Source organism: Myotis lucifugus, unplaced genomic scaffold (genome assembly GCF_000147115.1).
Source record: "Myotis lucifugus unplaced genomic scaffold, Myoluc2.0 scaffold_60, whole genome shotgun sequence".
NCBI lineage: Eukaryota > Metazoa > Chordata > Mammalia > Chiroptera > Vespertilionidae > Myotis > Myotis lucifugus.
In genome coordinates, this window is record NW_005871108.1 from 2,273,663 (window position 1) to 2,290,897 (window position 17,235).

At 41.4% G+C, this 17,235-nt stretch overlaps 1 protein-coding gene across 1 annotated transcript in view; it reads left to right on the forward strand.

Moving 5' to 3' along the window:
- TPX2 (TPX2, microtubule nucleation factor) overlaps window positions 1-16,286 on the forward strand; it is a 64,467-nt gene extending 48,181 nt beyond the window's left edge. The window contains exons 13-18 of the mRNA XM_014456433.2: window positions 7,224-7,316; window positions 9,129-9,305; window positions 9,889-10,035; window positions 12,379-12,490; window positions 13,153-13,334; window positions 15,418-16,286. Of these exons, the coding sequence (XP_014311919.1) occupies window positions 7,224-7,316; window positions 9,129-9,305; window positions 9,889-10,035; window positions 12,379-12,490; window positions 13,153-13,334; window positions 15,418-15,528 (822 nt within the window). The 3' untranslated portion in view covers window positions 15,529-16,286. The remainder of the gene's footprint in view (window positions 1-7,223; window positions 7,317-9,128; window positions 9,306-9,888; window positions 10,036-12,378; window positions 12,491-13,152; window positions 13,335-15,417) is intronic.
- Window positions 16,287-17,235: the final 949 nt, after the last annotated feature.

Here is a 17,235-nt window from a genome sequence, read left to right on the forward strand (position 1 = left end):
AATGCCTCCTTCTTAGCCAAAATTTTTTTTACGACCAACGCGAAGACTTTAGGGGGACCTTCCGACCGGGCCTGTCTTTACGTACCGATAGACACACACCAACGGACATTTTAAGGGACACACCGGGGGGGGGGGGGGCAGTTTGGGCGAGCAGGCTGGGGGTGGGTGCAGTTGGGAGTGTGCAGGCCGGCAGGGGTGGCAGTTGGGAGCGATCAGGCCGGCGGGGGGTGGGGAGGCAGTTAGGGGTGATCAGGCCAGCAGGCAGAGTGGTTAAGGGCGATCAGGCAGGCAGGCAGGTGAGTGGTTAGGAGCCAGCTGTCCCAGATTGCGAGAGGGATGTCCGACTGCCGGTTTAGGTCCTATCCCGCAGGGATTGGCAGTCGGACATCCCCCGAGGGGTCCCAGATTGGAGAAGGTGCAGGCCGGGCTGAGGGACACCCTTCCTCGCCCCCCCCCCCCCCCCCGCACAAATTTTGTGGCCCAGGCCACTAGTTTACTATTATGTCAAACTCTGTCACAAACTTTATTTTACTTTTAAATAATTCTTTATTGGTGAAAGGAATATATATGTCCTCTTTTTCCCTCATTGAACCTCTCCAGCCTGCCCCCAGCCTTCACCACCTGTGTTCATGAGTTATGCATATATGCATACAAGGTCTTTGGTTGATTACCTCCCACCCTCCCCTGCCTTCCCTCTGAGATTCCACTCTGTTCCATGCTTCCATGTCTCTGGATCCACTCCATTCATCAGTTTATTTTGTTACTTAGATTCCACATATGAGTGAGATCATGTGCTACTTCTCTTTCTCTGACTGACTTATTTCACTTAGCATGATACTCTCCAGGTCCCTCCAAAGGGTAAGAGATTTTTCTTTTTTTACTGTTGCATAGTATTCCATGGTATAAATCTACCACAGCTTTTTTATCCACCCATCTGCTGATGGGCACTTGGGCTGTTTCCAGATCTTAGCTACTGTAAATTGTGCTGCTATGAACATAGGGGTGCACACATTCTTTCTAATTGGTGTTTTGGGTTTCTTAGGATATATTCCTAGAAGTGGGATCACTGGGTCAAATGGCAGTTTCATATTTAATTTTTTGAGGAAACTCCATACTGTTTTCCATAATGGCTGCACCAGTTTGCATTCCCACCAGCAGTGTTTCACAAACTTTAAAGAAAATCTTCCAACCCAAGGACTAGTCTGTAAGAGCTGTGCCACCGTGGTCATTAACTGCTGAGCAAACAGTGTTCTGAATAGAGCAGGGGAAATGCAGATTTATATGCAGACTTCAGAATCTTAGCGCCAGATGGGCTCGCTCAGTGTTTTCATTCACACATTAGAAAACTGAGGCCTAGAGAAGAAAATGACTTTCTCAAGGCTTCTATAACATTCATTTGGTACCTTGCTTTTAATAACATCTTCTCCTAAGCTCCTGGCTTTCCCCCCCCGCCACAAGTTTTTGTTTTTTTATTTAATTCATATACTACCCTTTCATTTTTTGCTATATCCTTATATCTCATACACTAGTGTTGACTTTATATATTCTTAAAATCAACTCATTTTTTAAAAAAAATACATTTTATTGATTTTTACAGAGAGAAAGGGAGAGGGATAGAGTTAGAAACATTAATGAGAGAGAAACATCAACCAGCTGCCTCCTGCACACCCCCTACTGGGGATGTACTTGCAACCAAGGTACATGCCCTTGACCGGAATCGAACCTGGGACCCTTCAGTCTGCAGGCCAACGCTCTATTCACTAAGCCAAACCAGTTAGGGCAAAATCAACTCATTTTTAAAGTGATTTTAAAGGAAACATTTAAATCATCATGTAAATGGAAAACCAGTACTTTTTGCCATGAATAGCAATAGTAGCTACTAATATACAGCTTATTATGAGCCATGTTTTATTCTAAACTCTTTATATAATACTTAATTCTCATAATAACTGTATGTGGTAAACATTATTGGTAGTAGTATCCATCCATTTTATGGCTAGGAAATATAGAGGTTAAATAACTTGCCCTAGATAATAAACTAGTCAATGCCAGAGCTAAGATATGAATCTAGGTAGTATGGTTCCAGGGTCCATACTCTTGGAGCATCTATATACATAAAACCCTAAGGCAGTGGTTCTCAACCTGTGGGTCGCGACCCCTTTGGGGGTCGAACGACCCTTTCACAGGGGTCGCCTAAGATCATCGGAAAACACATATATAATTACATATTGTTTTTGTAATTAATCGCTATGCTTTAATTATGTTCAATTTGTAACAATGAAATTGGGGGTCACCACAACATGAGGAACTGTATTAAAGGGTCGCGGCATTAGGAAGGTTGAGAACCACTGCCCTAAGGGATCAGATGACCGGCTGGTCGCTATGATGCGCACTGACCAGCAGGGGGCAGATGCTCAACGCAGGAGCTGCCCCCTGGTGTCAGGGCGCCTCCCACAGTGGGGAGCACCACTCAGCTGAATGACGGGTTCCAGAAGCCGGCTCATGGATGGTGAGCGCAGCTGTGGCGTGCGAGCTTCTCCTGCCTTTGTGCAGCACCACCAAGAGGCAGCGCAGTAGGCGCAGCGGGGGCTGGATAGCGGGAGCGCAGGCCTGGGCTTGGCTCTCCCTGCGCTGCCGCCTGCCGATTTGCGCACTACTACATCCCTCGGGGGATGTCGGACTGCCGGTTTTGGCTGGATCTGACATCCCCCGAGGGGTCCTGGATTGCAAGAGGGTACAGGCCACCAGTACACGAATCCGTGCACTGAGCCTCTAGTTCTTGAATAAAATAGAAGGTTCTTAAGGAAAATATGTAGTTATTAAAAATAAAAAAATGACTATATCCCATCTAACATCCTCTTCCATATCACCAGTCATACCTGAACTCCACTTTTAGAAACATTGATTTAGGAAATTGGTTTGGCAGTTTGTTGTGCTTTGGAGATAACTCGGGAGAAGTGTTAATTGGAGGAGGTTGACTAGAGTTCATTAGGAGTTAGTTGAGATCTTAGCGTAGTGTTGTACCAGGTTATGCCTTGTTGAGAATTCTGGATAAACAAATCAGCAAAGCACTAGGTTAAGCAAGTATGCAACTGAATTGAAGTGCTATGCTGCAGGAAAGTGTTTGCCAAATCCAGCTAGTTCTCAGAATCCTCTGGGGATCTTATTACGTAAACAGATTCCTGGGCCCCACCCCTGGAGCTTTTTATTTGTTAGGTGCAGCAAAGATTAGAGCCCAGTGAAGACTTTAGTGTCTGACACACTAAAGCAGTCACATTGTTAATACTAAAGCAGTCACATTGTTAATAGTAATAACTGTTTTATTGCATGCATACATTGTACTGAGTGTTTTTTTCCTGAGTGTTTTATGTCGATTATCTTATTTCTCATAATTCTTTAAGAGGTAGGTTCCATTTTTTAGGTGAGGAAAGAGACACTAAGAGGTGTCTAGTATGCAGAACCAGGATTTGAACTGTCATATTTTTAAAATATATATTGATTTCAGAGAGTAAGCGAGAGGGAGAGAGAGGTAGAAACATCAATGATGAGAGAGAATCATTGATTGGCTGCCTCCTGCACACCCCCTATTGGGGATCGAGCCCACAACCTGGGCATGTGCCTTTACCAGGAATTGAACTGTGACCTCCTGGTTCATAGGTCAACTGAGCCACACCGGCTGGACTGAACTGTCATCTTCTTAAGCACTGTCATCCTACCCCACAATGCTGTTATCATTGTTAATTTTGGCAAACACAGTTTTTGAGTTTGATGCTAGCTGTTTTCAGCTCTCTAAATTTCCAGTGATTTCACTTTAACTGATGGTTTCTAGAGAAGCAAAGCATAGGAGACGTTAGATGTATTCTCTTTCACTCTTCTTTGCTTTTTAGAAAGGGAAGCTCTGGGAGAGGAATGTGGCTTGCCCATTTTTGGAAGCTGTTAGCAGAACTGAGATTAGGTCTCTTAATTCTAGTCTTGGACTTTTGTAATAGCACAGAAGAGCCTGCCTTCCAGAGCCCAAATGCATCTTGTCTGTCTGCCACCATTGTTCCCCATTCATGTCCTCTGGGTGCTTAAGCTGCATCTCTGTCTCCTTGTGGTGTTTCTCAGGCGCTCCCGCCTGTGGTTGATAGGTGGCAAGGAGACCGCGGGCTTGGGCAGCAGTGGGCCATGAGGCAGAGATGAAATAACGGCTCTTGGGAGAGAGGTGGAGTGATGAAAGCCTTGAGCTCCAGGGTGTGAAATGTGAACTTGGTGCCGACATCTAGTGGGAGAGCTGGGGCACCACAGAGGTGGATATGGTGTCAGTGAGGCCAGTGAGTAATTTTAGCAGTGATATTTTAGGGTTGACTTGGGGAGACCAGCACAATTTCACCCCTACCCCCTCTTATCCCTGAAATAACATTGCTTCACAGTAATTTCCTAACTGCTCTGGGACAGGCCTGAGATCTTGTCCTAGGGGACGTGGGGGGCATATCCTGCCTTACAGAGACATGCTTACCCCCATTATACTTTAGCTGCATTCCTGCTAGGTTTCTTTATAGCACATGTGAAAACCTGGAAATAATTGATTTATTACTTTTTCATTCTCTTTCTTCCACTAGAATGTGAGTTCCCTGAGAGTAGGGGCCGTGAATATCTGTACTGTTCACTTCTGTATCCCTAGAACCTGGCATCACAGCATAGGCACTCCAGTGTGGATAACTGAGTGAGTGACAGTACAAGCTGAAGTGCTCCAGCCTGTGTTTCTAGTGTGGTAGACACTGGGAATTCAGAGATGGAATGTGAAACAGCCCTGGTCCTGAAAGCTTTCAGTCTGGCAGGTAGAGCAGATTGACATACAAACAAATTAATCAACCTTGTGTTCATTGAACAATGACTTCTGTAGGTTCCTTGGAGAATGCAATTGGCGACCTCCCTGCCCTTAAGGAATTTATAACTAAAAAAACTTAAAATGGCAAAACAAGAAGCCTTTGTTTCTAAAAACCCAGTTTTCTTTTCTTTATTTCTGATTGAGCCCCCAGTTGGCTTTGATTGCAGTGAAGAATGGGGTGTGGGTAGATGGTTGCTGCAAAGTTGATTTTCATAAATCACCTTTCCCTCTCTCCCAACTAATTATGAGGATTGATCCCATTGGTGAATATCTCTTTCATGGCTGACTTGTTAGAGGTTTCCATTGCTTTTCTTTTACAATGCATGTCTCTCTGGTGGATGGATTTAGAGAGAGGGGGAAAATAGGAAAAGAGACATTATTTTAGAACGAAATGAGCCCTCAGATATTTATTTCCAATACTTTGTTTAATGAAAAGAAAACAAATAATCTGAGGTCTGAAGGCTATGTGATGCACCTAAGGTTACAGCAGTTGGAATCAGAGTTGGGTGAAAACAGATTTCTGGCTCCTTGTTCAGTGTTCTTATTCCCACATGTCATAAGTATGTTTAGGCAAGAGGCTGGAGTTCACATGTCTAGGATGTTGTACAACAACAGATTTTGTTGTTTATGGTAAGCATTATTTGAAAATCCCATTTCATGGACTTTTGTCACTCAGATACATTGGATTTCACTGTGCTGGAGATCTTGGCTTTGTTTAGGAAACATAAGAACTTTCACATCAGAATGAGCATTCCCCTTGTCGTGGTCACCATAGGAGGGTATACATTTTTTCCAATGATTGATATTGTGCAAAACATTTTGGAAAAGCCACTTGTCTTAGATCCTGTGGCACAGTCTTTTGGATCTCTTCAGGGATGGCAAATCTTCATATTTCAAAGATTAATTTGCTTTTAGAAGCTGGTGTAAAGTCATTTGGAACTAGAACTTCAGAGTAGTCCAAGATAATAGGTCTGGAAGCAGTTTTGTTTAATTAAAAGTAAAGATTGAGTTCTACCTTGCTTGGTCCCAAAATTGGCTTTGAAAGCCACTCAAGAAAGATATTCCAAAGATGTTTTGAGCAGTTGCAGCATTGTTGGAATTAAGGAGAAGTCTCTCAAGATGTAAATTTGAGTCCAAGGTATAAATTCTGTTATTCTTACTATATTCATTCAACAAACATTTGCTGAATGTTCGGCTTTATACTTGCCAAGGTTAGGGATTGATGAAATGCAAGTCCCCACTCATGGAGCACTCATAGGCTCACACAAGCAGATGAACATCTAAATAAACAAGTGCAATGAAGTTCTGTATGTACTGTGATAGAACTCTACACAGGGAGAGAGTGCGTCAGTTCTGTAGGTTCTGGGAGTTTGAGGATCTTGAAAGGCTTTATGAAGAAGAGATGCTTCTGTGGAGGTTTGAAAAGAAGGGTTAAGTACTTCAAAGCAGCTGAGAGAGAGTGCACAAGGAAAGACACTGAGTTGAGAACCAGTGTTAATTTTGGCAGTTGCCAGTAGTTCATTCATGTGTAGGAGGGTCAAGAGATAAGACTGGAGAGTCAGGCAGGGTATCAGATTATAAAGCACCTTGTACTTCATGCCAGGGCATTTGTTAAACTGTTGTAGCTAAACAGTAAGAGGGAGCCATTAAAGAATTTTAAGTCAGGAAGTAATATATCAGATGTGTTTTGAAAAATAATTCTGACTATATTCAGAGGATGGATTGGAGGAATGAGATGAGCTGAAAAGCCTTTTAGAAGGCTGGTGAATGGTATAGGCAATTGATGATGTGGCCTGTGGTAAGGCAGTGAAGGGTTTAGAGAGAAGGCAGAGTAGAGAGCTGATGGGCAACATTAGCATGTGAGAGAGGATTTTTTTAATTGATCTGGTTATACATTTCATTCAAAACAACAGCCCAAGAGCTAACATTTTGTAGTTAGTATTAATTGCCAGATTTGTGATAAAGTATAAGTGCTTATAAAATGAACATTTTTAAAAATTTTGTTTTTGAGGGATTGGGGTATAGAAAGGAAGAGAAACATCAAAACATTGGCATTAGTTTGTTTTCTGTTGTCAGTAGTATTTTTCATAAATTCAAAAGTAAGATTTTGATGAATTCTGTTTTTACTGAATATACAACTCAAACTATGTCCTTATTGCCTCTCTTTATTGTGACATTCCACCTTTGGAGTGCTACTGCAGATCCTTTGTCTTAGTTGCGTAAATAACAACATACTGAAACACTAGCTTTTTTTTTATTCCTGGTTTTGTGAATTTCCCTTTAAGACAAGGATTTAATCTTAACTAGTGGAGATTGTCCTGGGATGTCTAATGGAGTTGTTTATTCCTTCCAGGGTGTTCCTGAAAAGAAACTACTTCCAATCACTGTCCCCAAATCACCGGCGTTTGCATTAAAGAACAGAATCCGAATGCCCATCAATGATGAGGTGATTCCCTGGGGTGGGGATTTCTTCTTCCTTCTGCATCATCAATCTAAGCATTACTCTTTCTTAAAGCTTAATGGAACTCAAAGGCAGTCACTCTTGTCCGGAGTTGTCTTCAACAGTGGGCATAAACATTTGATCATCTCTTTTGCTCCTCCAAGAGCAAAGTAATTGGTGTGAATCTTCTGGCTTGCAGTGGTAATTCTTTGCAACTTATTGGAGGCCTGTCCGTTTGTATAACATTGACAATTAGCCTACCATTGTAACATGGATTAAAAGTTCCTGATCCCTGTCCTCTATTTTGCCTGAGTTGTTGTCACCATTCACTGAGGGACTTTTTAAAAATTTATTTATTTATTTATTTTTAGAGAGAGAGATTGATTGTTCCACTTATTTATGCATTCATTGGTTGCTTTTTGTATGTGCCCTGACCGGAGAGTGAACCTGCAACCTTGGTGTATTGGGACCGACACTCTAACCTACTGAGTTACCCTGTCAGGGCACTGAGGGACTTTAAAATTCACACCAGGCCTAGGGATTGGGGTATAGAAAGGAAGAGAAACACCAGGCTGTTAATATTCACCCTGTCCTATCTCCATTAATCCAAGGCTTGCAAAGGTGACTGTGTGATGATGGATCATGAAACTGGGATACATAAACTGTCATTGATCAGGCTAGTTTCCTGTTATATCTTCATCCTATTTAATAAAAGCCTAATATGCAAATCGACCAAATGGCTGAATGACCGGTTGCTATGACATGCACTGACCACCAGGGGGCAGAGTCTCAACGCAGGAACTGCCCCCTGGTGGTCAGTGTGCTCCCACAGGGGGTGCGCCACTTAGCCAGAAGCCAGGCTCACGGCTGGTGAGTGCAGTGGCAGTGGTGGGAGCCTCTCCTGCCTCTGCTGCAGGTGGGCGGTAAGGAGCAAGGGGTCCCAGACTTCAAGAGCCCCGGACTGAGAGAAGGATGTCTGACTTCCGGCTTAAGCTGGCAGGTGGACATCCCCTGAGGGGTCCTGGACTATGAGAGGGCGCAGGCCGGGCTGAAGGACACCCTCTTCCCCCCAACCCTCTTCCAGTGCACGAATCTTGTGCACAGGGCCTCTAGTTTTATTAGAGGCATGGGTAGGGTCCCTAGGTCTGGCCTGGCGATCAAGGCCATTCGGGGCCTTCCGGCTGCTGGCTGGGGCCTTCCTTCGTTCCACACAGCCCCCTGGTGGTCAGCCCACACCATAGTGAGCGATTGAACTCCTGGTCTCCAGGTCGAACTCCCGAGGGGACGCTTTGCATATTAGCCTTTTATATATATAGATATCCAGAGTTGGGGTAAGTTCATAGCAGATCTCAAGCATAAGCCATTTTGAGTTCATTTGAAACTAAAATACACAGTAATCTTACGTTACCAGTTTGAACCCAAACAACTTACTTGGTCCTATTCCGGGTTTGACGACTCATTAACTCCCAGTCACATGTTTTAGTGGAGTCTAGATGGAGGGTGGGTCAAAGAGGAGGCCAAGCTGTGTGTATCTTCTGTTCTTCATTTTATTCACACTGATTGATCTCATTAGTTTTTACAGCCTTCCTGTGAAAGACTTTACATCTTAAGAGTAATTGTGTTAGACCTTTATCAAATACTTTCACATTGGTCTCACCCCAGTGAGTTGGTAGGTAACTTTGCTACATAGGAAACTAAGACACCTAAGAGGTGGGGTGACTTGCCTTCATGACTTCTGTCATATAATGTCTTCCAACTCTCCATTCTGAGGAGGTAAGAGTGAGCAGTCTTGTTTTTAAACTGCGTTTTTTCTTGTAGGAAGAGGAGCCGGTAGTGATAAGAAGAGCTCAACCTCGGGCACATTTGGGGGTACCTTTTAAGCCCCAAATCCCAGAGGCAAAGACTGTGGAAATATGCCCTTTCTCATTTGATTCTCGAGACAAAGAACGCCAGTTACAGAAGGAGAAGAAAATAAAAGAACTGCAGAAAATGGAGGTAGGTGTTTTCATTTCTGTAAGTAGCTTAACACTATTCTTTGATCCCTCAAAGATAATCTTTTATGTTGCATTTTTATAAAAATCACTGACTTCCTTTGATCTCTTCATGACAACCTTATGAAGTATAAAAAGGGCAAGTAATTTTAATAAGCTTTCTGGCTCAAGGGTGTTAAGTGACTTGCCCATGATTATGTTGCCATTGCAGGCAATACCAGTATTGGGAGGAAAACCTGGGTTCCTTTTAAGCCCATTACTCTTTATTTTTTTTAATATGTTTTTATTGATTTCAGGAAGAAGGAGAGAGAGAGAGATAGAAACATCAATGATGAGAGAGAATCATTGATTAGCTGCCTCCTGCACACCCCCTACTGGGGATCAAGCCCACAACCTGGGCATGTGCCCTTGACCAGAATTGAACCCGGGACTCTTCAGTCCACAGGCTGACGCTCTGTTCGCTGAGCCAAACCAGCTAGGGCCCTTTTCTCTTTTTTAGATTTAGATTCATCCAAATATTCTGGCGTAGCTATTGCTTTCTGGCTAGAAAGGCCTTATCTTAAATCTTATGTTTTCTTTTATATCAGGTGCCCAAGTTCAAGGCACATCTTTTGCCTGATTTTGACACTGTTAACCTGCCAGAGAAGAAGGTGAAGAGTGTAACCCAGACTGAGCCTTTCTGCTTGGAGACTGACAAAAGAGGTGCTTTAAAGGCACAGACTTGGAAGCACCAGGTGAGGGGTTGGGACAGCAGCTAATATGTAAATGGTTGTTTGTTGGTTTGTTAGAATGGGTAGGCCCACTACATTGAAATTCATCTCAGAACTAACACACTGGATTATTTCAGAGTCTCTGCTCTAAATCGGATCAGCAAACTTTTTCTATTAAAAAAAAAAAAAGATTGTAAATACATATTTTAGGTTTTGTAGGCTGTATACGATCTGTCATATAGTGTGTGTGTGTGTGTGTGTGTGTGTGTGTGTGTGTGTGTATTTTAATTCTTTAAAATTGTAAAAACCATTCTTAGCTCAAAGAGGTTGTAAGCTGGCTGAAGTTTGCTGATCCTGGCTCTAAGTGCTCATCTGGGGAATGTGAGAACTGATAGGCTTTCTTTGCATCTGGAGTTTCTTTATATATTAGACTTGTTTATTACATGTTCACTCGTTTCTGTTGGTGCTTTGATAAGAAATAGAATAGTGAGAATAGATTCTCAATAGGGTATGCTGTTTTGTCAGCATAGTGTGCTCTTTGCTCTTTATAGATGACAGGTAGTTAAAAACAATTAATTGGTTGTTGGCTGGTTTAGTTGGAATCTAATTCTGCCCTATCTGGAGAACATTTTTTCCTGAATCCCTAAGTTTGTTGGTATTTTTATATTGTCACTTACCTTACACTCTGTCCAAAAGGAGCTCTGGACTAATTTTTTATAGGAAGTCACCCTTCTTAAAACCCAAGAAATGTGACTGCTAACCTGACTGAGTGAGCGTAGGCCTCTTGTTGTTGTTGTTATAGTCTAGGAAAACTTGAGACTGTTGCTTTGAAAGTACTAGTGAATCTCTCTTTCAAGGTCTGTGACATAGAATGTCTGTGGGGTTATTTTCCATAATAAAATTTTTTTCAAGTTTTTCAGACATATACAAAGTAGAATAGTATAATGAACTTGCATTAACCTGTAACCTGGTGCTATAGTGATCAAAACATAGAAAATCTTACTTTAGCTATGCTTCTATCTACTTATCTCTACACTGGATACTGCTACCTACACAGGATTACTTTGAAGCAAATCCTCATCTCATCTCATTTCTTTTTTAAAAAAATATATTTTATTGATTTTTTACAGAGAGGAAGGGAGTGGGATAGAGAGTTAGAAACATCGATGAGAGAGAAACATCGATTCAGCTGCCTTCTGCACACTCCCTACTGGGGATATGCCCGAAACCAAGGTACATGCCCTTGACCAGAATCGAACCTGGGACCTTTCAGTCTGCAGGCCCATGCTCTGTCCACTGAGCCAAACTGGTTAGGGCCCATCTCATCTCATTTCGTCCAAAATACTTCAGTGTGTAACTTTAAAATATAAGGATTAAAAAAAATAATCACAATATTATTATTGTAGTAAGACATTAACAGTAATTCCTTAATAATGACAGTCAGCACTTATATACCCCAAAATCTCTCATAATTTTTTTCAGGCAGTTGAATCGCTCAAATCAAGATTCAAATAAGGTCCACATATTACAGTTGTTTAATAAATCCAAATCCCTTTTAATCTATAGCCTTCTCTACTTGCATTTTATTTATTGAATAAACTGGATTATTTGTCTTATTGGTTTTCCATAATCTGGATTTTGGTCATTGCATTCTGTGGTGTTGCTTAATATGTTCCTCTGTCTCCTATGTTTCCTGTTGATGAGTAGTTATATTAAGAGACTTGATTAAACTCTGGTTAGGTTTTTTTTTTTTTTTGAGGGGGCTTGGGAGGGAGAATACTTTATAGATGATCACATCTGGGGGTATATAATGTCTATTTTGGGAGTAGGTGTTAAGATAAGGTCTTAAAATTACAATTGATCCTTGAACAACACTAGTTTGAACTGCACAGGTCCATTTATGCATGGATTTTGTCAATAAGTACTGTGAATGTATTTTCTCTTCCTTATTTTCTTAACATTTTCTCTAGCTTAATTTATTGTAAGAGTACAGTATTTAATATATATAACATACAAAATATGTGTTAATTTACTATTTGTGTTATTGGTAAGGTTTTCAGTGGCGAGTAGGCTATTATAGTAAGTACATTTGGGAGGAGTCAAAAGTTATATGAGGTTTTCAACTGTGGAGTGTTGGTGCCCTAATCTTCATATTTTTCGAGGGTCAAATGTATCATAAAGATACTTTCTAATTCTCAGTGGGTTTAGATGTTGTCATTCTGATCTACTCATTGTAAAGGGGGTTTTAATTGGGGTTTAGATGAAATCATTTGCTGTCTTTATTGATGAAACAGTTAGAAACACTAGTACTTGAGTCATGGAGGTGGTAGTCATGGCACGTTATCTGACAGGCTTTCTTTCTAATAGCTGGAAGAAGAACTGAAACAGCAGAAAGAAGCAACTTGCTTCAAGGCTCGTCCAAATACTGTCATCTTCCAGGAGCCCTTTGTTCCCAAGAAAGAGAAAAAATCCATGACTGGTAGTATTATATGTATTCTTGGGGGATTGGGGCAACATTGTCAGACTTCCCAGGGGGATTGCCTGGGACTCAGTTGTGTCCGTATAATGCTGTGGCAACCAGAAGCATTTGTCTGTAGAGGATCTAGTTTTTTCTCTCCTTGACCCAGACTTTTGCCTTTGTTGAACCCAGCAGCTATGTTGAGTTTCAGAATATGTTGGGGCCAGATTCATAGAGCAAGATCCTGGGCAGAGGCAGCTGGCATTTCAGTAATAGTTATAGGCTTTGCCCACCTAAAGAGTACCAGGAAGTGAGGGAGGGATAGCCAGGACCTCTTTCTGGAGTTCACCCTGAAGCAAGCCTTAATTACAAAACATTTGCTTCCTTAAGCACTGGGTAGGTTGTCAATTAATTGGGATTCTTCTACATCTATCTGTCTTAAAGTCACAATGTGGTTTTAAGCAAGCTACTTCTCCTATGTGGGTCTTGCTTTTTTCCTGATTAGTTGATTTTCAGGGGCCCTTCCATGTTTTAAACTTCTAAGACTCCAACTTTCAGTAAGGCTTCCTTAGTGCTTAGCCGTTCTATTGACATGCATATCTGTGCCTCTTGCTGGCTCTATGGGGGCCAGGTTTATGCAAGTCCTGCTTGTGTACCAATATTCTCTCTGTTTCTGTACTCAGATAGCCTTTCACTAGTTCAAGAACCTTTTCAGCTGGCCACTGAGAAGAGAGCCAAAGAGCGGCAAGAGATGGAGAAGAAAATGGCTGAGGCAGAAGCCCAGAGAGTCCAGAAGTTGGAGGAAGTCAGGCAGCAGGAGGAGGAGCAGCAGAAGGAGGAGCTGGCCAGGCTACGGAAAGAACTGGTAATGGCAGCAGGAGTGCTGACTAACTCATGATTGTCTCTGCTTTGTTTTCTCTGTACCTTGTCTTGTTTCAGAAAGAACCTAAGGTGGCTGCAAGGACACATCAAAGACAGGGGAAGCGGGAAACCACACAAATCAAGGGTGATGACAAAGTGGAGATGTGAATGAGGCTTAAGATCTGTACATTGTGATCCATGTATCTGCTAATTTGAGTCATAATTTTGGCTCTTTTTAGGAACCAACCTGTCAGTTACATAACTCACAATGTTCATGTGATAAAAGCAAGCTACTTGTTAAACAATACATTTATCCTTAGTCTTGCACTCAGATTCTTCCAGGGGTCTTCATAAGGAGGAAATAATGGCATAACTGTTCACAGTGATCATTAGCTTATTTTTATTATTTAAGGCTTAAGAGAACCAATGTATTTTACAATTAGACAAGAATACATAATTAGGGAAAGACTTGAGAATTGGGCAGTAACTCTATTTTCATTTTCCTCTTAATACTTGACTCAAATTCCTTGGAGTTACAGTGCATATCGGTTCACATGAACCTCTGTGCTAACACTCGCATAATGATTTAAATATTAGTTACCCAAAAAGAAAGCTTAATTCACATTTAGGACCCTTTCACTAGGAGGGCAGCAAGCCACATTAACTGCATCAGTGAGGAAGAAGACAGTTTTAGATGAAGCTTCATACGATTAATAAAAATGACTATGGAAATACATAAATTGTTGAGGTTTTGTCTAAAAGTGCTAAGCCAACAGCTGATACAGCAGTTGGCAGAGGTGACTGTGGCTGCAGGAAGGGACTAAGCACAAACTATTAAAGGGACTAGCTTCTCAGCAAAATTCAAGCTACCATTTTCTGATTGAATGAAAAAACAATACATTCCCCACTCCAGATACACTCACAAAACCAACCTTTTTTCCATCCTCAGGCTCTTTGATTTTTCTTCAACACTTGGTTCCTGCTGCTTATGTTTGTCCCCATCATGGAACTGTTTCTTACAGCGAGTCTCAGTGTAGGCTGATCGCACAGTTCTGTCAGTTCTTGTTAGCTCTCTATTAATCTGGCTTGATGTAGGATTGATTGTAGACCAACCATGTTAAACTCTCGGTCCACAACGAATATTTTTGCGGCCCAGCCAATATAACGGTATATAAGAAACATTTTAATAAAAATTTCGTAACTTAATTTTTATAATATCCTGTTACACATAATTATTAATAACGAACTACAACGTTTGCTAATGACTGATAACTATAATTGTGTTGCATTCATTTCCCTTATGCGAAGGCACACCATTTCTCTCCACTAATACTAGCAGCAAATATTTGAGCAGCCGATTGCCACGTCATTAGTCTTGGACTAACTTGTTTGGTGTGCGCAATAGGAAATATTTCGCTTTCAGAGAAGAAGAAAAATAGGTTTATTTGCGTTACGCTCATTAATTTGTGCAGTTATTCAGTGTCTGGTAAGTTAATGTTCAAGGAAAAATATTTTTATTAAAACGTGCTATTATTTTATGTCAACAATTACTCATTTATTTCAGCCCTTTGTATTCAGCATGTCTCTATCGAAATAAACCTACGTTTCTATGAAAATTGAAGCTTTTTTTTTTGCGGCCCACATAAACTGAAACCTTGTTTATTTGGCCTCTGTTAGCTTTTGAGTTTGACATGATTGTTGTAGACTGCCCAGAGGATAACAGGACCAGGCATTCTTTCAGCAATCCTTTCTAGTTACTGTTTTTTGTTTGTTTTTGTCTGTGCTTTTGGCGAATATTAAGACTCAGTAAGCTTAAGGCTGTACTTTAGCCAATTCTTAATCTTAACATGTATCTCTTCTCTGCTACAATTGAGTACTGCCCCATTACATCCTAGCAATAAACACTCAAACTGGAGGTAGGCTTGACATTCTTTAGTGTAAGCTGAGGGATGTAGCAAGACATGAACAGAAACCTACTTGGGCTCCAAAGCTAATTTGCTTTTCCATTATACTGTGTTGCCTCCCTGCCTCCCTCTCCCCCCCCCCCCATAATTATCAGTGATGATTTTATTTTCCTTACTTTGCAGGTGCACAAGGCAAACCCAATACGCAAATACCAGGGTGTGGAGATCAAGTCAAGTGACCAGCCTCTGACTGTGCCTGTATCTCCCAAGTTCTCCACTCGATTCCATTGCTGAACTCAACTGTGGGCTGCAGACACTACCTGGGAACAGGAGCTGCTTTTTCCATCAAAGCTTTCTTTGTCACAGTGGTATGGAGAGGACACATTTCTTCAGACTTTACCTACCCATGCCCGACAGAGCATACCTAACAAGTGTGGACTCTAATTTTGTTGAGAATTGTTATCTTGCATTATGGAGGCTAATAATGAGACTCAACTCACATATATCTCGATCAGACTCCATGTAGTTATTTCCTTTGGACCATCAGTTGACCTTTAAAATGGGTTTTAACTTCGACTAGAATTTAAAGTCTTTATATCAGCACTATGTAATTTCTATTGCCCATTCCCCCCCCCCTTTTTTTTTCTTTTCTATTTTATGTCAGAAAATAAAGATAGTTAATTATTGAGATAGGATTTGAGTCATGGCTTCAGTGAGGAACAGTCAGTATATCAGATTCCTCTTCTCTGCACAAAATGAATTTCAAGTTGAGCCCTTTGCTATGAGGGCAAAGCCTCATTAACTGCACAACAAGGAAGAAGACGGTGTGGACTGCTGGTAGCCATCAGCAAGCTTTGGGCAGAGCTGCTGCTACGAAGGCACATTCTTCCCTTATCGGTGCTAATGATAATGGCGATGCCGTGCTGCCCACGTTTTAAGTCCTTCAGTAACCCGGACTGGCAGAAATGTTTGTCTTCCCCTCCCTGGTTCCTTATAATTGTCAGCTCAAGTAACATTTTTTAAATAAATCCTTCCTTGACCTCCCCAGATAAGGATGATCACTTATTTTTTAGTGCCTCCCAAATGTTCCTTGTGTATATCTCTAGTACAGCAATTACACCACTGAGTTACTTGTACTTGTTTACAAACTAGCAGAGACACAGGTTTCTAAAATTACCTTAGTCATCTCTGTATTTCTTGTAGCTGGCACAGTATTTGCTAGGTCCATGTTAAATAGTATATTTTCTTTTAGACTTGACATTATTTATGAACTCTGCTCTATACCAATCATATTCTGTCCAGGCCAGTCCTAGGTACTATATTACACCTATATTCCTTTTATTTATTCGTTCAGTGAGCATTGTGTATAAACCATTGTAGATTCAGTAAGATATGATTTGCAGGCCCACAAACTGATGCAAAATATGGTTCCTTTATTCACTTAGACGCATATGGTATACAGTTCCATAACTACTTATGTAGTTCATTTAACAATATTAATTTGGTACCAACTACCTATAACTTGGCATTGTGCTAGTCTCTAGAAATACAGCAGAGACCAAAAATAGAAGCCCTTGCCTTCATGGAGCTTACCTTTTTTTGAGGGGAGACGGACAATAAGCAAGTCACTGTTCCGTCAGGTGAGAAATGTTTCCCTGACTGACTGACCACTGTGTGGAGAATAGACTAGGGCAGGGAGTGGGCATGTGAGAAGGAAACAGGAAAGTTGAGGTTCTTGCTATAGTCGAGGTGAGAACTGATCGTGGCCCCCGGGCTTGCATGGTAGCAGTGGAGGTGGTGAGAAATGGTTGGATTCTGAATGGATTTTGAAGCTGTAACTGATAAGACTTAACAGATTGGACCTGGAGAGTAAGAGAAAGGGGAGTTCAGGAGGACATGCATGTATCAGCCCCAAACAGAGTTTTCCATCCCTTGTACCCAGAGAAATCCAATTCTACCCCAGTCCTCAGATCTCGTGGATTTTCTGGGGGCTTTATTATT